Genomic DNA, 27,508 nt, shown 5'->3' with positions numbered 1-27,508 from the left:
GTTTAGAAGAAAAACGCCTCTGGAGGGGTAACGCTGCCGGAAAGGGTCACTGTAGCAATATGTTAAATAAAGCAGAACCATCTACAAACTAGCACCGTTAGTATTTATGCACTGAAATAAGACCATGACAACAAACCGCGGTTTGTATTCTAATGTCCCTTGAAAATTCAAATACAGTCCGTCCCCGTGATCTATATACTTGTACCACTGTCCTGACTTGTTACTCCAGTCTAAGGGGAGAAGCCCCGCTCACTGGCATCAGCCGCAGCAAGTACAAAGGGCTGCGCTTTCCTCCATTTTTCTGAGACTCAATTACTCGCGTTGAAGCTAGTATTTGAGATCTCCGAACAGAAAACCTCAGGAAAGGCAGCATAAACTCCGCTTGCAAAGCATAGTGCCAGCTGACAGTGGCACCGCTCTGGTTAAACCAGCCCCAGACTCCTTCAAACTCCCAGGATAACTGGGAATTCAGCCTACGGGAAAGCAGAGACTTCGGCTGGGTGGTTGGACCGCTTTTGCTAATGGGAACACAACATTTCCCAACTCAGCTATGAAACCCAGGCCGAGATAACCAGTCACTCACCTGCCACGCAGAGAGGGACTGTCGTAATGAAACACACAGTAGTACATTGCTATGGCAAAATCAGCTCCAGTGTCTGAACACACATCCAGTTATCTTGATGTCATTTGCTGAAATGGCAAAAAAAAACCCAAAACCCAACCTGCCAAGTAATTGCCCAGTATTTGCTGATGAAGCAACGGGCTGATTTTAATGTTAAATGTGAGTTATTTTAGCACCTTTGTGTTGACAACAGAGCAATCCTCCTGCCACAAGCAGAAAGAGCAAAGCAAGCACAGGGGAAAGGTGAGATTCAGGTTTGTGCCTGGTTATTTACAGAGGAACATAAATCACAAACCAGAAGAATTTAGATACATTTTATCAGAGGAGCAGGGACTATGCTTGCTCTGGGTAGTCTGTCAAGAAATACAGGTGGGAGCTTGCAATAAAGTTCCCAAAGGAAAGATCCAAAATCGTATATTTAAAGGGGGGGAAAATAATTTATGTTGGAGGTTTTCAGATATCTGACGAATTCTCAGTGCAGATCAACTAACTGATCATTTGCATAACAAGGATGCTTAGTTTTTAGTGGAGATCTCCGTCACAAAAACGGTAGCCTCCTTGCCATTAAGTCTACACCAATTTCATTTTCCTATTAGACAAAGCATTCTGGAGAATTACCTGATTCTTAGAGGTTGTCCCTAAATTTTCTGCCCATCTTCAGCTATTTCCTCAAATTGAGCTTCTTTCCACTCTCACTCACAAGCTCCCTTGTTGCCACCAAGAACTCCGTTATTCCCAGCTTCCTTTCTGTAGCTTCAGTGACACATTTTTGCTCATTTTTGCTCTTGCTACAACACACCAGCCTCTTGCTACTCTTCTTGTAATTACAGTCTACTCCTTCCTCAGTATTTGCTACTCAGATACAGTCCAAATATATGCACACGCAACTGTGGTTATCGGCAACTTGTCTTCTATCCAGTCTTCCTATTCCAGTTTAAACAAATCTCTTCCTACTTAATACTTCTTCTTACTTATGTTTCTCTCCTTGAATGCTTTCCCAGTAGTTTATCTTTTTGTACTTCCAATCCAAACACCTTGTCCTCACTTTGAAGTCATTAATCATTACATTAATCAGTCACATTAAGAACATATGGGTCTCTCGTTTCTGAGACTCTTACCCCTCCTGAGATTTTTGTCTTGCCTCTTAAGTCCTTTCACCATCTTTTCCTACTTTTGCTTTGAACATCCCCTCACATTTTGGCATCGCAAGCTTCCATCTGGAATTTTTGTTCTTCACATCGGTATTCCTCATGCCCTGTTTTGTAGTCAGACTATAATACCTATTGAACACTGTCTACAAAACACTCATGGTATAAAAGATAAATAAAGAGTTATTCTTCCATTAGAGCAAAAACTGCAGTGTGTATTTTCAGGTAAAAAACTTTGGCTGATACTGTCATGCCGTTTCTGTAGCCAAGCAATTTAATTCCTGATAATTTAGCATCCTCTTCTAGTGCTAAATCCATAGCGCTGTACTTATGGCGTACACTGTCAAAAAGTAAAACATAAGATGAACATTACCTGGCATCAGAAGCGTATAGAAGTAGCATAGCAAAACTGTGTACAGTAGCAAGAAAATCACAAAAAAAAATTAAATTACTAAAGCACATCTTTATTTTGCAATTAAACAATTAAGATCCACAAGTAAACTATATATATTTTCAAGTCTGTACCTAGACAACTATTTGTCAACTCAAATTAAATATATCCACAAAATATGCATAACAGCATTTTTTCACGTAATAGAAAGAAATTTTACTTAAGACTAAAACAAGACTTGTTAAATGTTAATTAGCATATTTATCCTGGGAACTGCTGGTTTTCGGTAGAAGTTAGTCTATCATTTTAATGGCAAGAAATTTCATTTTATCAAAATGAGGACAAATACATAAGGCCCTTTAAAGCATACAGTAGCTGCAGTGACAAAAGCTGAATTTATCTTCATATTGTCCAGTGTTGACCAATTTCAAGTTTCCATCATTTTCAATCAACCACCCTGGCTCTTTAGCCAAGATGTTGCGTTTAGGTTTTGTTTGTTCTGGTTTTTTTTTTTTTTTGTATTTTTTTCTCCCCCTCATGTGCTTTTAAACAAATTTATAGGCAAAAGTCTACTTATGAGAAGAACCTTCCCATCCCCCCCAACATTAATAAAGATAAACAAGAGTTAGTCTAAACAACAAAAGAGCTATTCAACTCCGAGATGATTTACTTCACACTTGCAGTCCATCATTCAGCAGTATGAAACTGAGACAAAATTTGACAACAGAAAGCCACGGCTAGAAATGCAAATTAATTACCAGTAGTAACTAGCAAAAAATATTGCCACCATCTGATTGTTAATAATGATCTAAAAGTTCTTCCCTTTGTATTTACACATAGTATAGCACCTGTTACAGAAATAAGCCCACACCTTACACAAACAGCCCTGCCAAATTGACTGGTTAAAATGGGATCACTGGTAAATGAACCAAACCAAATGGAAAACAAATCTGGATACACTGGATAAAATAAAACCTTTATTTTCTTACCTTAATTTTCCTGTAAGATTATTATGGGTTGTTACTGTGGTGCCCCAATGTACTGAGATAATTGCACTGGATTGTTTACAGTCTAGTCTTTGTGGATATATTCTAGTTAAAGAAAACAACAGCTTAATGTAAACTGTTTTACCCTTTCACTCATGTCTTAGGCCCCTGGCCTAGGAGTAAAAGGGTGACAACTTCTTTAAACTTTGTTGTGCATTATCTTTAGTTATCAAAATTCAAATAAGTTAAGTAAAAAAAAAAAAATACTGATTTCCAGGTAATTGATCTAATGTTAAAATTAATGCTTAGCAGAAACATTTACAGTAAACATAGCTAATTTGCAGCTAGCCGAGAGAGATCACAGAGATAAATTTACAAGTACCCTGTAGTTTCTATTTGCACCTTTTTTTTTTTCCTTTTTTTTTTCCCAAATGCAAGCTTTGTATTCTTTTTAAGACAGGAAAATTGAGATGATAGATATTAATAAGTTATTAATAATTCTATTTTTTGCAAGTCCCTCAGAAACACATGAACAATAAACCAGAAATGGTTGGAACAACAGAAAGCATTCGTACCAGGGTGTAATCCAAATCATCTCTGTACAGAAACCCATTAAGCATCTCTCTCCAAACCCAATTTATTTTGCCCAATAGTTCAGTCAGTAGTAAGCATGAGATAAAGTGCTACTATTCAAACATCAAAACACTTTGAAAAAAATTATCCTTTAAAATGTGTAAGCTTGCTAAATACGAAATAACACAACCAACAAACTGTCAGCCAGTCTGTGAAACCATAGTTCATGCTATAGCAGACTAGAATGATAGATATTTTACTGGCAATTTTCTTTTTTTAAATGAGGCTACTGGTTCAAAGAAATCAAAAAGTCCAAATTTTTTTAATTGAAAATTTCAGCATTTCTTTAAAAAGTGATTTATCTCAAATTTTTACCATTGAGCTCTCAACAAGCAAAACATGCCAAAGCCAACAGCCTGAGTTTACAGCTTATGTACCAGTTAAAAACCTGTAGCTGGAGAAGCCCTACAAACTGAAAAGATGCACAGCCGTGGTAGCAGCCAGCACAGAGGTAAAATCCAGTGATAATAAACTGGCCTCCTTTGCAGACTACTAAACCAAAAAAAAAAAAAAAAATCAGTTTCCATTTATAACTGCAGTGGGATAACAGAGACTGGACAGAACAGTTACACTGAAACAAACAAACCATTTTCTCCTCACAACAGCTTCCCAATCACCACTAATTATAATCCCTGCAACTTCATGCAAGATCCACGTCTAATCAATGAATATGTTTTTACCAGATTTTGATATTGGATCCTAGCACTAAAAGTAGCAAAGCAAAAGGGCTTTTCCAGTCTCAAGACAAAAGGTGGGTACTTAAATTAGCAAATACACCCAGCCAACCAGGGACCTAAGATTTGAGCTACAGAAAGACTACAAATGACATTAGAGGGCACCATTCCTGTACTTTGTGGAAGTCCAAATATGCAAAATTTTAATTTGGACCATAACCCAATCCCTCCCTTTATCCTCAGGGCTGAGGGTCTTGAAGATCGCCTGCAGAGTGGCTCTACAGTCAACACTACAGCACACGTACTGGACAACCTGCTTTCACTTGGAAATTGGTGGATCTATAGAGTTTTTCATGCTCATGCTAATTCCCTGAGCCATCAAACATCGCCCACACACCTGCACACACACTGCAGAAGCATAAAAATATCACATAATTCAGCTCCACAGCATACCTGGAGCGCCAGCATCTCTATGCCAGACTTCCCCTACTTCCCATCTCCTTGGGCAGTGCAACCGCAGCAGGTCCACTGCGTTTTGGCCCTTCCACGGGCAGCAGGAAGCTTTTTTGGAAGGTCTCCATGGGAAGTTGACGGCTACACGGGTTCCATAACAAACTCCTCATGTTCCTTAATCTCCCAACTGCTTTCTCACCCTTTCTCTAATAGATGGTGTGCCAGACTGTAATCAGATATTCTAGAAGAAGTGTTATTGCTTTATCTATATGGGACATAAGCTTTTAAGATTTAACAGAGAAATGTGGAAGAACTGTCAGCTAGCATTAAATGTAGTGAGAAAAAAAAATCAGGCTTTCTCTTTTTCATAACTGGGAGAGAAAATATAAAAATGAAATGCATAAAAGCAGTATTTTACTGCTTAAGATTTGCAAGTTATTTAAAATACCAAATGCTTCCAAATTCAGGATAAATGAATTCTTCAGCTCTCAGTTACCTGGTATATCTAAAGCAGTATTTCTCAAAGTGGATTGGCTGACAATCTGTAGGTAGTTTATTAAAATAATACCTGCATCTTATTTCATATTTAGCAAAAATAAAAAATGCCCCCAAAACACTCAAAGCCCCTGCTAGAGCCCCGTGTCTTTCTACTGAAAAACCCCCTTCAAATCCACTTTGAAAAAAAGAGATGGTAGTGGTAGTTTTCAATCTGAACCTAAAAGGAAAACACAAGTCCTAACATTATACATTGGCACAAAATTGTCATAATATTGCTCTTATTTACAATGAGAACTTTTTTTTTTAAACTGGATTTGTATCATGGAAGTGTTACAAACATACTCTTTCTCACACCCGCCCAACATTTTTCCTAATCAAATGGTATGAAAATAATTATTCATAAAATCCAACAGTCATAACACCAATCACGTATAGGTCTATAGGTCATTATGTCCGAAAGATACATTCATGTTTTGTACAGCATGAAACATACAAAAACTTCTTTAAAAAAGTCTTAAGGATGATACAGATCTTCATAACCCAAAGTAAAATACTTAGCAGTTTTACTTTTTTTTGGCCATATAAAAATATTTTAAAGGCCATTTATACCACAACAGGTAGAAATATTGGAACGAATGACTTATTGTGCAGAAAGGCTTCAATGCTATTCTCCTTCCCAATCAGTTTTTGGTTACCACTACCCTGGCTTTGGAGAAGCCAAAAAGCCACTGAGACACTGATGGCCAATTTTCTAAGAATAGTTACTTTGTTCCAATTTTTTTCCCAGTGCAACTAGTTAATACAATATAGATCAGCTTAAGTCAGTGCAGAGGAAGATTTTGAAGAGACCTATTATTCTTGCCTGTGTTTGTAATCAAAACAGTAATGACAGATGACCAAGAAATATCCCACACTTAATTGTGGTATAAATGGGTCTTTTGAACTCAAACTGCTTTGGCAACTTTACATAATATTTAAATATGTGACATACCAACACTATATAATGTTCGTATAAACCCCATTTCTGATTTCCCTCAGAAAAAAAGGGTAAATGCTATTTTAATTTACAAATTGGCTACGAAGAAAATTTATTTCAATATAATGGATGAATTATTTTAATTTTTAGACATTAAGTGCTGAGTTTAAAATAACCTTCCAACTAGCCAGCATCTCAGCTAATAATCTTGTCTCACATGTAAGTTAAAGCTTATACTTTCCTAACAAAGAATTTTCTTGTTGCAAATGGCTTAAAATAAAACTGAGATTAAAGCTACCTTATTACTCTTTTTTCAGTTTATCAGATCCAGAGATTCTTGTAAGATTCATTTTTCACTGAGGGATAATATTGATTTAAACATCAAATCTAGAAATATAAGTAACAGGGCCACAGGCCACCTAATATTATTTTGCTTTCTAAAAATATTTAAAACTCTATCTTCCATTTGGCATTGTGGTTCACATTTATTACTAAGTCACAAGCCAGGATTTCACTTTGCCTGAATCCCTTTTCACTTAATAGTTCATAGCTGATCTCTTTCAAATGTCCATAGAACACAGTATATTATATAATATAATTCTTCAATAGTTAAAAATTATTTAGCGTAGAACTTTCCATTTTAATTCTATGCTCTATATAGCTTACAACAAAATTTACTGGATAAACATTTTCAGGAAACCAATACAATAAATTAAAACTTTTAAATAGAGGGCATAAAGTTATGTTGTCACAGAGCAGTCAAAGAAGTGACTGATTTTTTTTCTTACAGTATATTACACTGGATACCTTACTTCTGACTTGGTTTCTCCTATACTGGAAAAATATTAAAAAACTGGGACATTTATGTATCTTTAGAATGAGCTCAGATACTGTATCAGACAGACATTTCTTACAAATCTTCTACCTACTTAAATAAGAAGCAACCCATACCAACTGGAACAATTTTTGCACAAGCAAAACAGAAGGTGACCGGAGTCATCATGGAATTAAAATAAAGTTCTGGGACAACTTCATACTGTTCTCCTCCCTTTCCCCCACCCAAACAAAAATAATAATTAAAAAAAGGCAGACCTGTACGAACATGGCTTGAAATCAACTATGAGGACTTAAAAAGTAATTTGTTCGCAGATAATGGAATTAAATCACATCTGACTGTAAGTTCAACTTCATTATCAGTGCTATTAAAGAGTTAATGTTCTAATCGAGTAAGACAGCTATTGTCAATAAAAGGATAAAACAAAGTATCAGCTTCTAATGACCTACCAGCATTTCATAGTAAGCTGCTAGTAAGTTACTAGTTAGAAGGAATGTGTCAGATTTTTCACATAATTACAACACAGCAGCATACAATGCTCATTCATTAAGTTGGCAGAGGTGCTTTTGCTACCGGGAGTAGCACGCAGGTACTTGTATAAGGAAAGAGGGAATGGTATTTCCATGACCCCTTGCGGTAACACATTCCAAGCACCAAGGGCCGTTTTTAAAATCTGAACCCGTTAAGATAAATATGACAGGACAATACCACCCCCGCAGAATCATGAGTGCCTTTCACTGGATGTACGCTGTAAGTCTCAAGGCACTTAAGGGGTTAAGACATAATGCATGCACTAGTTCCCATCACGTAATCTTAAGTCACACGAATCAGAATACACCAGTGTATGACACACAAGCTGTGTCAAAGAAATGCTGTTTATTTTTTTTTTTTAATTTTTTATTGTTATTATTTTGTACAAGATGCTGGTAAGTGGGCACTATGCAGCTACTGCTGGGTTAACACAGACGCCAGCTTTCCTCTAACAACCAGCTGGTCTCTAGTAAGGGTGTAGGACAAAGTGTGCTGCATCAGTAGGCAGTGTGTATCTATCTAGTATCGGCAATATTGCTAATGTTGTAAAAAACAAAACAGTGAGAGTCTGTACATAGTAAATAAACCTAGCACTGGAAAAAGACCATGGCTTAGTGTATTTTTTCATTTGTTTTTCATTTTAAGAGACATGGGTGTAAAACAGAGTGAAATAATTCCAAGCCTTGTTTGTAGCAATTCAACCAGAAGCGCAGTATATGGCACTACCATGAAATATCGTAGATTACCCTGAACACAATTAGTTCTTTCAGTTTATGGTTTGTTTGGAGCAAAGCATGAAAATAAAGTCTTCAAACGGATGAAGGTTAGAAGAGTTTCAGAGACTGATTTTGTTTCAACGTAAAGTGCAACAGTGCTGAAGTTTTCAAAGTCCTTTGTCAATTCTTTGCTGTACTTCACTATCATTTCCTGCAAGCAGTATTACGGCACAAAGAATGCTGCCAGTTCATTATAGAGGACAGGATTCCTCAATTGATATCCTAGGTTTTTTGCTCTTTACTTATGCAGTGATGCTTGTAAAGGTTTAATAAATCCTTCTTCATATACCTTCAAAATAGCTTCACATACAAATCTGTATTGACTCTGAAAAGGAAAGCAGATTCGGTAATTGAACCATGCCATTTGGAAGCAGAAAAAGCCTCTAAGATAGCCCCATCCCATTCTCTTGACAGGCCAAGAACTGTGCTTCAAAGTTAGTTTAGGAAATGCAAAACAACAGGAACTTTATATTAGAACATCTTGTTTCACAACAGAATAATGGGATGAACAGCACTTTGAAATATATACCAAAAGTCATACCCACAAAACCTGTACTATTATTACAACATCACCTATTTAGTAATTTTCTGCTCTTCATTTCATTGCTAAAGTTTCACTGACCTGAGGTTTCCATGCACTTGGATTTAGAAGCTATAATTTCAAAGGACTTGCATTAATTCTGGCATGTTACTGGCACCTTCCTCTCAGAATTTGATAAAAAAAAGAAAATTGTTTCATGTTTTAAAAAGCCAGAACTCCAATTTCTTAAAATTATATAATGTCTAACTCTGCAATGTATTCAATTCTAGCACCTGCATTCATAGAGGCCATTAATATTTTGTTTTAAACAAACAGTAGTTAAAAAACCCAACAATAATCAAATTAGAATATAATGAAAATAAAATGAAGCAAAATCACTGTTTTGTAAAGCATCACAACTAACACTGAATACTGCATAATGATGTAATATGCTGGTCAGAAAGCCAGCATGCCTGCCTTTTCAGTGTCATGCAATATCCCTCTCTATGCAGTAATTAGTGATGTCAGATCTTAAATGGGCACAGTAACAGATTTAGTAATAGAATCATTATTTACTGTATTGTTGCATGTATATTAAAATAGTTAAATTTATACCTATTTGTGTAAAATACTTATTTTTCTTCCAGTGCTCCCTGAAGGAGACTCTGAACTCTCCTCATACAGTACACACAGCAGGCACCCATGCATAGGGCCATCTTGTGGACACTGCGTGAATCTTTTAAGATACACATGAACAGGAAGAGCGTGCCAAAGGAGAAATTATAATAGCTAGTGTTTATGAAATCTTAAAAAAAAAAAAAAACCCAACACTTCAAGTCTTCTATTATCCCTTCTCCTTCTGATGCAGTAAACTCCTGCGTTTCAATGAAGCTTGAAAATTCTGGTTTCTCTAAGAAAAATGAGAAGACCAGAAGGTATTTAGCACATGCCATGAAAAAATATAGTTAAAACACTTACCACTGCACCTCCTACCTTTACTAATAAAACTCTCTTCCCCTCTATGTATGCTAGAGAGATATACTATTCATACTGTATAGTCATCAAAAACAGCAAGAGCCATCCTTTATTATTTTTCATGTATCATCATCTTCCTCATCCTTCCTGTGCTAGCTAAATAATATAACTTTTTTTTAGTGGAACATGAATACTGGACAGCTGCACTGAATGATAGTTGACCTAAAAATAGAGGCCCATATATACTTTTTGTCAGTCTGAATACTCTCTGAAGAACACAAAAAGTTTATTCAAACTTGGTTAGAGGCACAGCAGTAGGGACATTAAAATTACTACAATGAGAACTACCTTCAGGTAACTGTGGGAGAGATTTGATACTGGATCTAATGCCTTTTATCCGTCAAAATACTTTCTCTTTAAATGCTGTATACTATGAGTAAAACTATACAACTGATCACTGATTCAAAAAACCAAAAAACCTGGAACCGGTCAAAGCTTGGAACAACCAAGACTCTGAGCCTTTTTTTTTTTTTTTTGAAAGACAACACAACTCAAGATTGTGACCCTTTTTAGGTATTTTCTAAAAATGTAAACATAAACTGCTCTCAGAGATACACAAAACACCTGACTGATACAAATAAAAAGTTTCTAAATCTGTTCTAAAACTTCTACAATTCTGAAGTATAATACATTAAAGCAACACTGCAGTTATCTCAAAAACCCCCAAACATTATAGATCCAGGAAAAATTCTAGCATCTTAAGATACATCAAATGTGAAGAGAGCACCAAAAGAATCCTGGTAGCAGGTTACTTTTTTTTAGACTAAATACACTTAAAATTACTTTGATATATCTCACATCAGATTTAATTACACTGTTTTTAAAAAAATATTATTTCTCTGTTTACTTCCCTTTAATTGAGTCACTACAGGGCAGAGTTAAGGCTTGTTTTCATTATAACTAAGGCAACATAAAATCAATGAATTGCATCACTGAAGGTTCTTCTTGCATGTCTTGGATCTTTCTGTGTTTACCTTTTATACTACTCCCATTCTTAACACCTGGAATAAGGCTCCTGCCTTCTCCACTGGGTAATTTTTACACTACTGAAAACTGGCTCTTTTTGACATTAATTGCCAGGTATCCCTGAAACAGATGCTGCTTTTTCCAAGTTTTCTTTGTAGAAATTTGAAGAATTGCTCCTTTCCAACAGCCTTAGCAATTTATTCCTGCCTGAAGCCAAGGCTACAGCTACACTGGGTAAAGGTGACCTCTCTGCACTATGATCAACAGCTAGTATATTAAAAATCCATCTAATGATATTACTAGATAATAGGAAATTATTCTTCTGCAACACAGAACAGCAAGTATGATACTCACAGGTGTTTGGATCATCATGGCTCTTTGATCTCTCATGGTTCTTACAATATCTAATGGATAAACAGGCTGATTGCACTCAATGAGACACATAGCTGTCTCCATAGTGATAAGAACCCCTGTCCGTCCAATTCCAGCACTGAAAAAAACAACAAAAATCCCAAAATGGAAAATGAAACAAAGTGTCTGGAATATAGTTCATACTTAAAGATCCTCCTTCTCAAGGATTCTCATGACTGATCGTTATGATTCCCATACTATTAGGGCAGGGGTTAGACAGATTGTGTCTATGTCATTGGAAGACTCCATCCTGCCTGACCAGAGCAAAAAACAATCAGTGCAGAATTGTCAGTCCTTTGAAGAGGGACTGTCCTAACCCAGCCATTCATTTGAGCAGAATTTACAAACAGATATTTATTCAGATCATATTATAAACCATACTAATATCTAGATGATAACAAAACACAGAGATACCTAGCATACACTGTGCACTTTGTGTCAATTTGACCATTACTGGAATGATGGGCTGATTTGATAAAACCATGTTTATGTTCTTGAAGTGATCCATAGCTCCATATTTCAGAATAAGGAATAGAACAATTACTAGAAGCCTTTGGAGGATGAAAATAATGATAATTTTCTTAGTATTAAATAGTACAAGAGATCTAACTTGTGTAGATTGAAAAGGAATACATAATAGCAATCCCTTTCAAGACAAGAACGAACCACAACATATATGTCTCAGAATGGCAAAATTGTTGAGAGCTTACATGAATCATCTTTTGCTTAAAAATAAAACCAATCTAAAGATTTATCTGCATTGTTTTACATATACATACATTTTTCCACAAGTAGTAATCCTCAAAGACTGAATATTTAACCTTGAACTTGATAATCAGCTTCAAATTCAAATTTTCCACGTTCAAGAAAATTATGTTGCACTTTTGAAACGGAAAACCAATGTTTCTCCATATCTGAATACAGGATCAAATCCACATTTTCAAATGTCAGCATTATCTCAGCTCATACAACTAGTATTTCAGTCAAAAAATGAAAGTGTTTTCTTCCAAATTAGTTAATATAAACATTCCAAACTTTGAAACTTAATTGTTCTGATTTTGAAGCATAACTTCAAATTAAGTCTGGCCAAACTACTACTTTAAATCTTTGCCCAGAAGGTGGCATTAAAGCTACTATATATTTCAGTGATGTCATGAGAATTTTATGACAAGATGTAAATGTGCTGGTTATATAAAACTATTCAATAACATTTTATATTTCTAGAATTTATACATATAGAAGTTACATGCAGAATGCTTTATGAAATCCAGGCAGGAACCGTATCTGTCAAAGAACCTAATGACTCATTTTACAACTTCAAAAGATTCAGAGAAGAGCAACACAACAATGGGAAGTGTGATAGTTTCCATATAGTACATATCAGGTAGGCTAGGACTCTGTAGCTTGGAAAAAGAAATCATTGACTGATGGAGGGGAACACTGAGACAGGACATGAAAATCATGAAGGGCACAGGATGGGTGGCTCACCATTTCACCTGGAACAAAAGTCAGAAACTGTTCAACTAAACAAGTAGGAGCCTTGTAAAAATAAAAACAAACACATGAACACAAGCTTGGAAACTAGTGTTTTAAGTAGTCCAACATAACAAAAACCTTTCCAATTTCTTAAGGGTTTTTTGTTGCTTTACAATCTCTCTGCTTTTTTTGGTTTTGTTTTTAAACTACTATTGTACAAAAGAAAAGTCTGCTGGTTGGATCCCCCACACCAAAGCTGGTGGCTTAGTTCTGAAAACAAGTTTCACCGTTTTGTTGCACTAATGCCTTGTCCTATTATACTGAACAGATGTTAAAAATAGTGTGCACAACATATGGAGGAACACCTGGGCTCCTTCAGCTTGACTCACTAGTGGAATATGGTTATACTTCCTAACAGGCCAATTAAGTAAATTATGTTGAACTCTGATATTCCTTCTCTTTTCTTCTGTGAAACATAAAACTGGTACAGATGTTGGTATTGAAATTATCAGTGTGGAGCTGAATAGATTCCGCATTGAGATGAATAAAACCGTTCATAGTCTCCAAAGTTGTTGTTCCAGTGTCTCTGCAGACTTGCACACTTTATATTGTAAAAGTTGTATTTGGCTGATATTTTCACTATTTGTTCACAACTGTATCAACCAAAAGTGTATCAATAATGGAAGTTGAGGAACAATATAATTCAAGACAGTGGCATTCTGGTACTGCTTTTCCTAGTTAACAAGATTCATCCTGACCAGCATAAAGCAGAAGAGAAAGTAAAACCAATTATATACAATTTCTTATACACAAAGTGTTAAAAAGAGAAAACATTTTTCTTTCATCTTCTTTACTGTCTACTTTGCTAGTCTTTAAATTTATTTTATCCCTTAAACCTCTCAGCTTCTCTCTGAAACAGGAACGATGCACACCTGACTCAGGAACACTGACTGCGAAGTATTCAGGAATTTAGAGATCAAATTTTATTCACAGAACCGCTCACCAAGAATTGGTATAGCACATGTTTATTTGAAGACATTTCATATTATGCATTATTATAGTTTACTAATTAGATATTTTAAAGGATTAAGATTTTGAAATTTACTATAGGAATGTAGAATGCTATTAAAAACTATTGCACAAGAAAAACAAAAAAACACATTTCATGTGTACATAAAAATCCGAGTAACAGAGTTCACTTAATTCATGACAGAAGTGAATTGTTGAGAAAAATGTGTCATCTTAATGTATGTATCAAAATATCATGTAGCTTAAGACTGCAGACTTGAGAGAAAGTGTCTTTTATTTGATCATTGCATAAGCCACCCATGTTTCCTGCTATGGATTATTTACACAGCTATTCTGGAGCTTTGTAGAATAGTCACCATAAGGAAAAGGTTCCTAAGTTCTTTTGCCATTTCCCTGAATTATTATATAGACTGTTAGCACAAGCATTTAAACTGTAAACAAAACAAAAACCCCCAAAACGACAAAACCTCTGCACAGATCAATTCATGTAGATACTCAAAATTTTGCTTATTGAAACGTGATTACAATTTTAAGTAATTAATATAAACGTTGAGTTCTCCTGTCATCCCCAAAGCAGATACAATTCAATGTTTATTTCAGCAACAAAACACAGAAAAGCTATTCAATGATAAATAAGTTCACTTTGATGACTTAAGTTGGAAAAAAAAATGGATACCTGCAATGAACAACAACAGGTTCTTCTCTGCCAGCCCTCTTCTTTCGCACAAGACACACAAAATCCAGGAAATCGCTGGAATCATCAGGAACCCCATGATCAGGCCATGCTATATACTGGATTTGGGTTAGTTGGCGGCTCTCCTCTTTCTAATCATGAAACACAAAGTTTATTCAAGGGTAATTCAGGTCCCATGAAAAAAAAAAAAAGGCAGTAATAATAATAAAAAAAATCAATGGTACATTTACAGAAACTAGTACCCGTAATAAAAGTGGCTTCAGGCAAGTAGCAGCATTTTATTAGTGTTAATCATTGCTCATCCTGGATTTTATAATTACTTTTTTTTTCTTAAAAACAAAAAGGGCAATCCACAAATGTTTACATCTCCAACAGGCTAAAAAAATTACACGCCATGTAATAACAAAGCAGTTCAAGGATACCAATGATCTATCTAAATGCTAGATGTACAAGAAGGTGGTCCAATTTTTAGCAAAACAAATTTAACAGAAAGAGGTACTATCTTACTAGATCAAATGACAGAACTGGGGCAGGGTGGGGAGAAGCACGACTTTCAGACATAAAAGCTTTCCTTCAGGCCCCTTGTGAACAGCAGCATTGTTTTGGCTTTATCTGCACCTCTTAAGCATACTATACAGAAGATGCAAAATGACTTCGTTTCCCACTCCTTCCTGCCCCTTGCTCTAATATCACAAACGTAGTCCGCCTCTGGTTAGCGGAGGGGACAGGCCGTACAATCAATGTAAAAGCCGCATTTCAAAGAACAGGAGTTATCACACTTTAAGTAACCTTTAGGCACAGAATCATTTACAGAGGTTCCACTGCTGATAACAAACGAGCAATTGTCTAAAACATGACACAGGGAAGGGATTTTAACTGCAAGCTGACTAAAAACCAGCTCTATAAAACTGACCTCATCTGGTAACACAAACAGTGAGAAATGAGTACAGGAACTAAATTCCAGATAGTAATTTCCAAACATTTCTGAGATTGAAATGCTAGCTGGGGAGGTTCTGAAAACTACACATGCCCTGAAAATCATGCAATGCGTGTTCAAGAAGGTCCTTATTTACATGTAGTTGCCAATTCCAATTCATATCTCTCTCAGCAGGATTTATGTTCCATCTACTTGCACATATTGTCCAAGATGGAATTATTGAGAACTGTTTGCCTCTACAAAGACAGATTTTCAGTTGCAATAATGAAAGAACAAAAGAACAAAAAAGAGACACCTCTCTCGTTTTGAAAACATCAAGGAAATAACAAGTTTCTAAACTTCTTTAATTACTCTCTTTCTTTGGCCAGGGCATGAAAGACACCAGTAAAGACTTTTAAGACAAATAATACATCTTTTATGTGAATTAAAATCAATTAATATGATTATGGTAACTGAATCTTTGTGATGTTCTGCTAGAAAAAGGTTTGTTATCATTCTAAGAGCAGAATTTATACTAGGTAAGTGCATGGCAATATGAGTAGTTTTCTAAAGGCTTCTAGAAATAAACAGTTCTATTTATGTGGACATGCCATCAAGTTGAAAAGAAAGACTGATTAAGTAAGTTTTAGCTAGTCTGTGAGCATTCCACAGATTAATACCTAAAAATAGATATTATGATTTTACCTCCAGATTAGTCAATGTCATTTCTCGAAAGACATAAGCAGGATTTCCTTCTTCTGAATGGCAGGTAATCTGGAAATTCCCATATGATGAGCTTCCTGATGGCTCTGGCCAGTACTGATGGCATTTAACCTAAGGTCAACACATTTTTAAAGATGCCTGCGTTTAAATTCACAGAGTATTATTTCCACTCTCTCTAGCTCCTTACACCTTTATTCATTACAGACTATTTTGATCATTTTGTAATCACTATTAATTTACTTACCAAATAGACTGTGTTACCTAATTATTGTTTATAAAATAAGGTATCGCAGAGATTTCCTGGTTCTCTTGTCAAGACGACACATGCACCAGCCCTTGAGCTTAGTTTAACTAAAGATGGATGCCTTTAACTTTCATTACAATTTAAAAAAACCCAAACGTATCTATAAATACTCCATCTTAACACTTGAGTGACAAAGATGCTGCTTTATAAACATTTCTGACCTCTAAAATCCTAATCTAATCTTCTCAAAGCATATTCATATGGGAAAAGAACAAATGAAAAAAAAATGCGATAAGCAACAAAAAGTTGCTAAACTAATGCAGAAAATTAGGGGAATGCAGATGGTGGACTTCAAAGACTCTTGATAAAGTCATCAAATGTAAATGAGAAGTTCAAACACCAAGATTTTCAGGTATATTGCTTAAACGCCTAATTACAGAGGTCATTTCAGCTCAAGTGTACTTTTGTTTTTCCAACCCACCTGGCGATTCTTTAAGAGCAGCCAGATTTGCAGACTTCCTGCTCCACTGAGACATCCCGGCATGCAGTGGGATAGTGATGTCAGTAGCCTCATGATCAGCTTTAGAGCAGGGAGTCTGCCTATGGGTATAAGACAGATAAGTCCTTTTATTTCATTATTAAGCAGCTCTCCAAAGAACTCCACAAATATCATTATTGAAAGGGTGGGGGAACCTCAGAGAACTGCTATTGCAAGTCTGTTCTTAGCAGATCTGCAAAGAAAACTCAAATTAAAAGGGCACTTGTACTGAAATTCCCTCTAATCATGTTTATTTGGCAGCAGGCAGCATCATGCTAACATTGAGTCACTGGAAAATGGTTTAAAAATGCTGCAACTCCCCTTCAATTATTTTAATTATATTTAGAGGCCTGACCTTCTAGCAAATATATGGTTATTAAAAAGCTAGAATACGTACAGCTGTATAGCTGAACTACAGTCTGAGTTGATCAGAACATCCACAACCTACTATAAATCCATCTTCAAAAGAAATCCTGAATGCGGAGAAATTCCACTAAACTATTATTCCAGACTATCATTTCTGTCCACACATTCAACCAGCCAGTGCTACTGTGAATGCTCCAGACTACAAACCCAGTAACACTGGAATTACACTGTGTATATGACCAGATTTGATTGTTTTGCCTGTCTCCAAAGGACAAAGCTGCATAATAAACAAAGCTGTTAAGGAGAAACTATACCTTAAAAAAAACCCCAAAAACCAAAACCAAACAAACCACAAAGTACACCTGAGGCCTTTTACAGCACCATACACAATTATTTTCAGTAATTTATAACTCTAATTACTTTATTACTAGTACTCTATTTTTACACATTTTTGTATGGAAACAACTTAAAGGACAATGATTCTTTCATATGATTAAATAAATGTTTATAGCCACAGAAGAACATTTAATGAAAAATTTTAGATTTCAAGCTTATCAAGGATTCTCTTAAAGACAGCCATCCAGGCATGGGATCTTAACACTACAAAGCTGTGTTAGGCTGCCTTAAAAAAATACTTTTTCTACATATCAAAGAAATATCTACAAAAACTGATGAAACTTCTTGGAGTTCCTTCATTTAAAGTTTAGAGAAAAAATGCTACAAAGGTAAATTCTAGTTGCTTTTTACTTTACAGTAAAGAATCAAAGAATCCTAAAAATATTTTAAGAAATAGGTGAAGTCTTCAATGTATTTCAGAACTGAACAAAATTTAACAATATCAGAAGGTTTAAAATGTAAGAGTCATCATTGCAGCAGTACTAGGAATGCACTGCCCGTACAAAAAAAAGTCATAAAATCATAGAACAGTTTGGGTTGGAAGGGAGCTTTAAAGGTCATCTAGTCCAGCCCCCCTGCAATGAGCAGGGACATCTTCATCTAGATCAGGTTGCTCAGAGCCCCTTCCAACTTGACCTTGAATGTTTCCAGGGATGAGGCACCTACCACCTCTCTGGGCAACCTGTTCCAGTGTTTCACCACCCTCATTGTAAAAAATTTCTTCCTTATATCTAGTCTAAATCTACCCTTTTTTGGTTTCAAACTACTACCCCTTGTCATATTGTATGTCATAATAGCATATTCCTCTAATCTTTTAAAGGCTAATCACCAACAGATTTTTAGAACATTATGCAAGTAGTATTTAAGGAAATCTTCTACTTACTCTGCCTCGTTCAACTTGAGTCGTTAACATTACAACCATAGATGAGCCTTGTTCCCAAGTCATCTGCCAAAAATCAGGACAAGTGTTCGGTAATGGACCTTGACAAGCAATGTACTGGTTTATTATTGTGGAAGAAGGGATTTCCATCTAAGAGAAGACAAAATAATTATTTTAATTCTTACAGCAAATGTGAGTCAGAGATCAGACATTTAGTGTTTAGTAACCAGCACATTAAAAAGCATCAATTATATTAATTCTATTTAATATAAGTTAGTAAATATGGATTGGCACAGTTAAAAATTCTTCAAAGTGTTTCACATGCAAAATTGTTACAAAGATCTAAGTACACTTCATGTATTAACTAACAGTTACGTAGTTGCCATAACCAAGATCAATGGTTGAAAAAAGAAATTATAGACCAAATAATGGCAAATAAATTGGCAAATAATTCAAACATTTCATGCTCTTTGGGTTTCTGACACCAGCGTTTAAAATACTGATCTTGGAATTTAATTTCATCTCTGTTTTTTTTTTCCTGAGAGGAAAAGTAAGTAGCTGTAATTTTGTTGTTACTAACAATGAAAAGAAAAAAGATGTAAAAGAAAGTGCTGCCGGATAAAGCTTTATTGATGTTCAACACTACTGCCACATTAGTAATCAGAAAAGAAGAATTAATTCTTCTGGTAGAGGGATAGCTTCTCTTAGTGTTCTTTCTTTTTCTTGGGTTTCATTTACAAAAATACCTGTCACAAAGCATTAGCAAATAAGTAGATCTACAGTAAATTTCAAATCATCTGACTACAGGTTTATCAGCCATTCTAGTCTGAACTAGATTTATGAAAATGTTATATTTTTTAAATCAACTTCTCCATTGAAAAACTGCAAAATTACTTAATGTCAGAAGCTCTTTTGAAAAATACTACTCACATTTATATAATTTGCATTGATGTAATCTTCATTACTTTTTAAAATAACCCGTGTAGCATCATCTGAAAAAAAATTTAGAAAGATGTTACTTATTTACTAACCACAGTAAATACTTCTAGAACACATATACAAACGCACATACTTACAAGGCGAAATGTCTCTGTATCTATTTTTGGAAATGTTTTGAGGTAATCTGGCACAAGACATTGTCATTCCAGGCTTTTTCCTATACAATTGCTAAAAGACAAAACCCATGGTCAGATCATAATAGATCCAAAAGACCCGTTAGTATATTATTTGTCTAGAGGCACTTTTTAGATCATAAACTACTGAGCAATGGTAGCTTCAACACACACAAAAATGCTTTTCAAAAGAAAGCACTACAAATTTAGTTATGCTGTGGGATCACTGAAAATAATCAAGACGTCATCACAATTTGTTTAAAGACAAAGTGAACATTAAATTTCAAGCTTCCATAAGACCACTGATCTTATTAGAGAAAAGTCAGTATTGTATACTGGTACAGGAATTGACCGATACTGACATTCCACACAGTCATTTGGGGCAAGCAGATTGTGTTGTGTACATATAGGCATCTACCTACATTGCAGTTGTTGCACTTTTTTTTCTTTTTAGACAGGGCTTTAAAGTGCAACCTGGTCTAGTGGAAGGGGGGTTGGAACTAGATGATCTTTCAGGTCCCTTCCAACCCAAACCATTTTATGATCCTATGTCCTTCTGTATTTCAATAACTGTAGGGCAAAGCCTGGGCTACCTCATGCTTTTCCAGCACAAAATCTCCTTTGAGAGGTTCCCGCCTTCTCGTGCCTTAGCCACGTGCTGCCACAACCCTTGTGCTGCAAACAGTATCAGTGAAATAATCCAGGTTCAATAAAAAGCGCTTTAAAAATTTTTAAATATTGAACCTGTTTGGGAGACTAAAAATGTATGGTTAAGAAGGGATTTTAAATCACTTTGAGAAAATATTTTCTTTCTATATATTAAAGTAAATTTTACCAAAGTTTTTAAAGAATAGTATATAAATATATTTTATAAATATATGTTGTAATACATAATGCTAGGTCTCCATCTGGTGAGGAATTCACAGAATTCACACTGCTGTGTTCTACAAACCTACTGCTTCCTGCTTTAAGTCACTTGATCTCATGCATTAAAGATGGAATATCATCCAGGCACAAGCTAGTGCTAAAGAAAGACTATAGCTATCAGCAGCTTAGGACTCCACAGGAAGCGCACCATTGTCTTGAAATGTCATAAAAAAAATCAACTATTTATAAAAGACATTTGTACGTTAACCCTGAAGATAGGGGCTGTAACCCTTAAGATTAGGGTTGTATTTTCCATTGGTAACTTTACCTTCCCCCATTGAGATTGTCCATAAAATGGTGACAGCTCAGCTGTCATTCAGTTTCTACAGTAACTTCGATATGGAATGAAGGTCCCAGTACAGAACACATATCTTGGTATACATTTTTCAGTCTTCATCTCTATGAAAGTATTTTATTAGCATACGTCCCTGATAACTACAAAAAGCTGTAAGTAATCAATAAAGCTATTTATAACAAACAACACTAAAAACTATTATTAGGATTATTCTATGCCATAAGTTTGGACATACAATACAGGATTGGATTTTTTTTGTTATTTTTCTTTTGAGAGTGTAAGACAACTGTTTTGCTAAAAGATGCTGACTCTACTGAAATTTAACTGAAATCTGCTCTGCTTAAAATAATTACTATCCCCAAAGACTTGGAACTTGCTCACAGCTACAGGCAACACAGTACTCACATCAAACTGAGCCAAAACAGTTCCAGTGATAAGCCCTTCTGCTAGCTGAATCATGGATTCCCTCAGAGCATTATCATCTTGATGGACACCATCAAGTGGAGATTTCTCAGGGATGTACTGGAAGTCAGGCTCGCTCTCCAGCTTCTCTTCCACAACATCATAGACAGCTATAACAAATAAAGGCATGAATGCTCTGACTGAATATGATGCTTGTCAAGTAAAGTTAGCTCTAAGTCATTTATTTAAAACAGCAAAAAAGGTGATTCTCCTGTAGAAAAATCCACATTTATTAACACACTGATTTTAGTCCCCATCAGCAAGGGCAAGTAGCCTCTACTGATCATTATAACCTATGGCAAAACTATTTTTTTTGGTTTAATAGTAATTTTAAGTGAAAGCACATCACTGACTGCTAAAATTTTGATCAAAACTCATGTTATACCCTACCTTGTCTGCTGTAACTCCCTAATCTCAGATTCTCACATCATGCCTCTGAAGTCATTATAGTTGCATTTACATTTTTACTATCAGTTCACTTTGAACTGATTTTAGGCTTCAGTAATTAGGGCAATATGTGCAGACCACCTGAGAAAATAGCATTAATATGTCTATATGCTATCAATGCTGTTATGTGTGCCCTGTCTATAAATAAACTGAAAAATAATATGCATCTTCTAGTATACGTAACAGAGACATATGCTGTTTGAGAGCCTGTTTTTAAATGATATCCCATGACCATGAAGGAGGAAACTGGCAATTCCTCACTTCTACAAGTCAAATGTTTTTATCCAGAATACAAAGATAATCAACACACAAGGGGTAACTGTTTTAGTAAATTTCTAAACAAAGCTAACAATTTTATCTGAAAAAGAAAGTAAGCACACAAAAGCTGCAAGAGAACTTACACACCGAATGATAGCACAAGTAGGGAGTGCAAGTAAGTGAATAAAGGAAAAATTGTTCATGAGGTGGCTGAGGTACTCTCCTAAAGCAATTTCAATTATTCTGATTAAACATCATTATTTTTCATTTTGCTTTTTCCTCTGCAACTGTATCATAATTAGGATGTGCAGCAGAATTAAGTCCAGTGACCATCTGCTGGCAATGCTACAACAGTGCATTTCATGAATATATTGCCCAAGCTGTTATTTAGACTGCATTTTTAGCACTTTCTTCTATTAAGCCTCCTCAAGTAGAAATGTTACCAGTCGTTCTGGGTTGTTTTAAAAACATACGGAAGGATTTTGCATATATCGACATCCAAAGTCATCCAAACACTGGGTGTTTGGAGAGGGTTTTTTATTTGTCTGTGTTTGGTTTTTATTTTCCTTAAAGGAATAACAGCAACCTCAGAAAATGCATTCAATATCCATACAGCTTTCTGGACATTTTTATCAATGACAGTGAGAGCAAAATTTAAATTAGCTCTCTGTTATAAATATTTGATCTTTGACTTTCCTATTAATTTTCAACACTTAGTTATGCACAGCTCCTTAGAGTATGGGATTGATCAAGGTTTATACAATACATTGTGTTGTTGCAATTTCTTTTCAAGGAAGGAGTTCTTTCTTATTACAAAGATGTTAAGCATTCCATCTCAGGACACAAAATGGAGGTTAGAAAATGAAAGCAAGGTGTGGATTTATTTATTTATTTATTTTTATGTACAAATCACTCACCATTGGGTCGAACTAGGAGCACAAGTTCCCCTGAGTGTCTCTCACAGCTAGCTTTAATAAACATAACAACTTGATCATGGGTATGTTCTGCTATATCCCTGCCATTAATCAGTACAACCTGGTCCCCTTCATTCAAACGAGGGACACAGAGATCAGCCTGCAAGGTGAAAAATCAATCAATCAATCTGTAAAACGAGCCATTTCCAATTTCTCACCTTAAAATAGCAACTTAAAATAACTATACTCCAGGACTTAAATCCTAACAGCCTAGTTGCTATGGTTGCTGCATTATATTCAAATGCTAAATTTAAAGTGTTACACAATACATAAGACAGTGCCATTCACATGAACAAATCAATTTGCAGCTGGGAGGTGACTGTCATTGTAACATGTCTTTCGGCAGCTGTTACTCCACTCCTCTAGTTGAAGTAGAAAGCTCCTCTGTTTGAATCACATTTTGTATAGGTAATTAAAAAGCAGGATGTTCTTATCTTTGAAGGGAAGGGAGTAACATGGCAAAGCTTTGTCCAAATCAATTTCACAGACTTAAATGCTTCAGGTGTGAAATATCGCAACTGTAATGACAAGAGTAAGATGAGGACCGAAGACAATGCACAAATCCCAGTACTCCCAGAGAGAGGAATAAGGTAATAAAAATTATAATCATAGTCTAAACATTGTTGCAGAAAAAAAAGAGCACATGCCATCACCAAATATCTTCTCCTTGGAGAGTGGGTGTTTAAAGTATTCAGCCAAAATTATTTATGTTACTAAATATTTCAGAGATAATAATTAACAGGGACAAGAACAATGGTCTTGGCAAACATTTTAATATTTTCAAATTGTAAAGAGAAAAAAAAAAGAGAAAGCTGTACTTCTTAAATGTTAGCAAATAAACGGTTCAGTCTACTCTAAAAGGTATAAACAGAACTGACTCCAGTCAGCTGAATACCAGGTCAGTATTTTTGGCAATCAAGTGACAAAATATTGTGCCTAGTTTGAAGACACTTTTGATAGTCACTAAACACCAGTAACAACAGACAATCAGACCTGATGAATGATTCATGATGTCTGATTTTAATCTAAATCTTGGCTTTACTCAGCTACATCTGTCACTAAAATAAGAGAGATTTGGTATTTTAGTTATTTTTAACATACTAAAAGACTCTTTCTATATATAATTTATGTGAAATTATATGAATGCCTATTAAAAAAAATTAATAAAGTAAGTAACGTAAATGTATTTTTAGGATGACACAGCTCAAGAAACAGTACATACTGAACAACTGAACATCTGTAACTCCCTGTAATTTTCAGGAATTAAACATTGTTTCAGTAAGAAAAAAATATTTTCGAGGATTGAAGAACTTTTAAAAATATGTTATGTAGCCCCATCAAATTCTTACTGCGCATAATTTGCTTTGTTATGATAATGATATGGCACAAACTAATTTTCATAGGCGACTATGAAATAATTTAGTTTTGAATACATACTTCAAGATACGTAGATATTGCTACCAAGTTTGGTTTTTTGTTTTGATAACTTACAGGGGTTCCTGGAGCTACCCTGGACACTATTACTGGCATCTTCTGATCATATCCACCCTTTAAAAAAAAATTAAATTAGTAATAAATCACAAATGTCAGAAAAGAATCTTAATAGACATGAAGGGAATAGATGTACTGTTACCTTTACATTGAAGCCAAACCTTCCATTTTCATCTGGTTTCATTCTGATCATAACAAGATTGTCATGGGGGACACCACCATTGGGCTAGTAAACAAAAATTATATTATATTAACGTACATGTTGTTCATAGACAGACTTTGAGGATATTGTATGTAATAATTTTGCATTTTCCTCATCAAGTAATTGCTCCTGGACACTTGAGAAAACATCAAGTAATAGTGCAAACATCTTGAGTTTTGCATAGAAGGGAAAAATTGTACATTTAAAAGCCTTGGACATAACTAAGTTAAAAGTGTGCTCTGTCAAAGCAAGCTCAAAGTAAGAAACAGTATTAGAAAAGACTAATTGGCTTCAAGCAGTCTTAAGAAAAACAGTTTACTAAATGGAAACTCCTTAAATTTTTTTTAATTAAGACCACAGTGAAACGTCTGCAGTAAGAATGTAATATGATGAAAAATAAAGTAACTGAAGGTATACTTTTGATTCTATTAACAGCAATATGACAGTAGTAAGCAAGGACAAGTTTGGCAACAAAATCTTTGTTCCATATCCCCTATTCCATTTCCAATGTAGTGGAGTATAAGGTGTGACGCATGCTCTACAGTGATCAAGCTCTGACAATTTTAGCTGCTTTCTTTCTGATTTCATTCAGATCACAACACCACTGTTAAAGGAACTACCAATAAACTGGGGAATACTAGATACTTTTTAATCTGGAAAAATCAACTTAGTGCCACTGAAGTGATTTTTAGTTTGTTCCCATCAATATTTATTTCACAGACTGAACATCAGCTGGTATTTCTATAGTTTCTATGGTGAGGATGCAAAGTATTATTAAAGAAATTTGTTTCAAGGAAGTTTTCAACGTTGCCAATTACAGCCAAAGCATAAGCCTTATATTATTCAGAAAGGAAGAAAACAAAAAAAACTTATTAAAGCAAACATTTCTATATGTAAGAAAGTTCAAAACCTGCAGGTTCAATAGGTAAAAGAAGTCTGCTCAACTTGGCTCATAAAAAGTTAACTCAATTCCAGGTGTTTTAAGCTCTTGGTTAAAAAAAAACAAACACCCCTGAACACATTCACAGTAATGAAAAGATGAAAAATTTGGGGAAGGAGAGGAAAGTAACAGTGTAAGATACGTTAATGAGAAGGAAGGGCGCTTAGGAGGCCTGATCATATGCAAATCATTTTAACCTATGTTCACTGGCACCGGAAACCAGACTCAGGTTCCTGGGCAGAATGAACAACAACCAAGTGCTCACCTGCAGCATTTGGCAACTTCTGTGCCATTGCATACACAGACAATAAGGGAATAATAATTTCCGGCTTTAAGAGGCTATTTTGAGCAGCAATTTTTAATGAAAAACCTGAAGGAGCACTGTATATCATCATTAACCTGTTCGACTGAGGGGACTCCTGGCCACACCTGTTTTCAAATACTTCTGGACATACTCAGACTGGATACTTAAGGATTGCAGATGGAGTAAAAAGTTGTCATTCCCATACCTGTCCTACTACCTTTCTAAATAGACTCTCCATACGTACAGTAGATGAAGGAAACTGAATAGTTAAATGAAGTCAAAATGGTGAGGGGTTTTCCTTAAAATATTTGAGATGGAGCAGCAGAAAAGACTTTAGCGGCACAGGAACCCAAAAGTGCATTCTGGTCAGAAAAGCAACTTTGGAAAAAAACATATTCCAAATCGTAAATTTACTGTTTCACAAAATTTCAGAGTCATGCTGTGTTCCTTCTTCTCTAATACCCCAAATAAAAAGCCATCAGCAGACCACATTAGATCTTCAATTACAACAGTGTACTGCTGTATTCTGCATAAATGTGGACCATTGGACCACAGCAAACAATCACACTGATAATGCAGAGAAAAAAGAATCTCATTCCCACACAGCTGTGTTGGTTTTGCAGAACTAAAAGGAGTTAAAAAAACAACTGAAAGTTATTTTTGTCAATTTGGTAAAGATAACTGAATACAGAGCAGAAAAACTTGATGAATAAAGTAGTGTTATCTTTCAAAACAGAACAGTACTTTAATATGACTCAGGTAAGCACTGACAGAAGACAAAGCTGTTAAAAATTCTGTTTCGTTATTTAATTAAAGCAAAATTTTTTACAACATTCCCAAAATGCTCATAAATTTACAAGTTTCACTGCCACTTGTTTTATTAAAACCCCAGCTATGAAATTAAATATGGTTTTTATGGGAATCTTAATTTTGTAACGAGGCCTGAGAGAACACCCTAGGCTTAGAGTTCAGAATGCAAATAAAAATAAACCAAAGGCATTTCTAAAATATCAATTTTGGGAGCTGACTCATAATTTTGAACGTCTGAGGCTGGCAAAACTGTTTATACAGTATTTGCTACATCTGGATGTTAAACAGTTTTCCCATCCTGCAAAATGTTACTTTTCCCACATCAGTATAAAACTAAGAACCATTTGAAAACTTCTGGAAGGACAACAATCACAAAAATGGTCGGTGAGATCTCACCTCAGTCAGACAATAATCAACTGACTAGATTACTCATCTAGCACATGCTTAAGTGTGGAAAAAGAACTTTTGCTCAGATTTTTACATTCATTGTCACAGGTCTTGGTAGAGTCTCTTTCTTGGAAATTCTGATGAGAAATGCAACCACAGATTCAAGAAGCTTCTCCTGACAA

At 35.3% G+C, this 27,508-nt stretch overlaps 1 protein-coding gene across 3 annotated transcripts in view; it reads right to left on the bottom strand.

Annotated features, from left to right (window-relative positions):
* Positions 1-2,699: 2,699 nt before the first annotated feature.
* PTPN4 (protein tyrosine phosphatase, non-receptor type 4 (megakaryocyte)) overlaps positions 2,700-27,508 on the bottom strand; it is a 120,508-nt gene continuing 95,699 nt past the window's right edge. For all 3 annotated transcript variants that reach the window (XM_010568598.1, XM_010568606.1, XM_010568614.1), the window contains 11 exons: positions 24,826-24,909; positions 24,684-24,740; positions 23,136-23,292; positions 21,457-21,623; positions 19,794-19,884; positions 19,648-19,709; positions 18,721-18,867; positions 16,276-16,404; positions 14,637-14,785; positions 11,399-11,534; positions 2,700-8,848 (listed from right to left, as the gene is read on the bottom strand). In XM_010568598.1, the coding sequence (XP_010566900.1) occupies positions 8,762-8,848; positions 11,399-11,534; positions 14,637-14,785; positions 16,276-16,404; positions 18,721-18,867; positions 19,648-19,709; positions 19,794-19,884; positions 21,457-21,623; positions 23,136-23,292; positions 24,684-24,740; positions 24,826-24,909 (1,266 nt within the window). In that variant the 3' untranslated portion in view covers positions 2,700-8,761. The remainder of the gene's footprint in view (positions 8,849-11,398; positions 11,535-14,636; positions 14,786-16,275; positions 16,405-18,720; positions 18,868-19,647; positions 19,710-19,793; positions 19,885-21,456; positions 21,624-23,135; positions 23,293-24,683; positions 24,741-24,825; positions 24,910-27,508) is intronic.

This window comes from Haliaeetus leucocephalus, unplaced genomic scaffold, assembly GCF_000737465.1.
Source record: "Haliaeetus leucocephalus isolate CR32 unplaced genomic scaffold, Haliaeetus_leucocephalus-4.0 Scaffold1, whole genome shotgun sequence".
Taxonomy (NCBI): domain Eukaryota; kingdom Metazoa; phylum Chordata; class Aves; order Accipitriformes; family Accipitridae; genus Haliaeetus; species Haliaeetus leucocephalus.
This window is presented reverse-complemented; position numbering and strand designations above follow the sequence as displayed.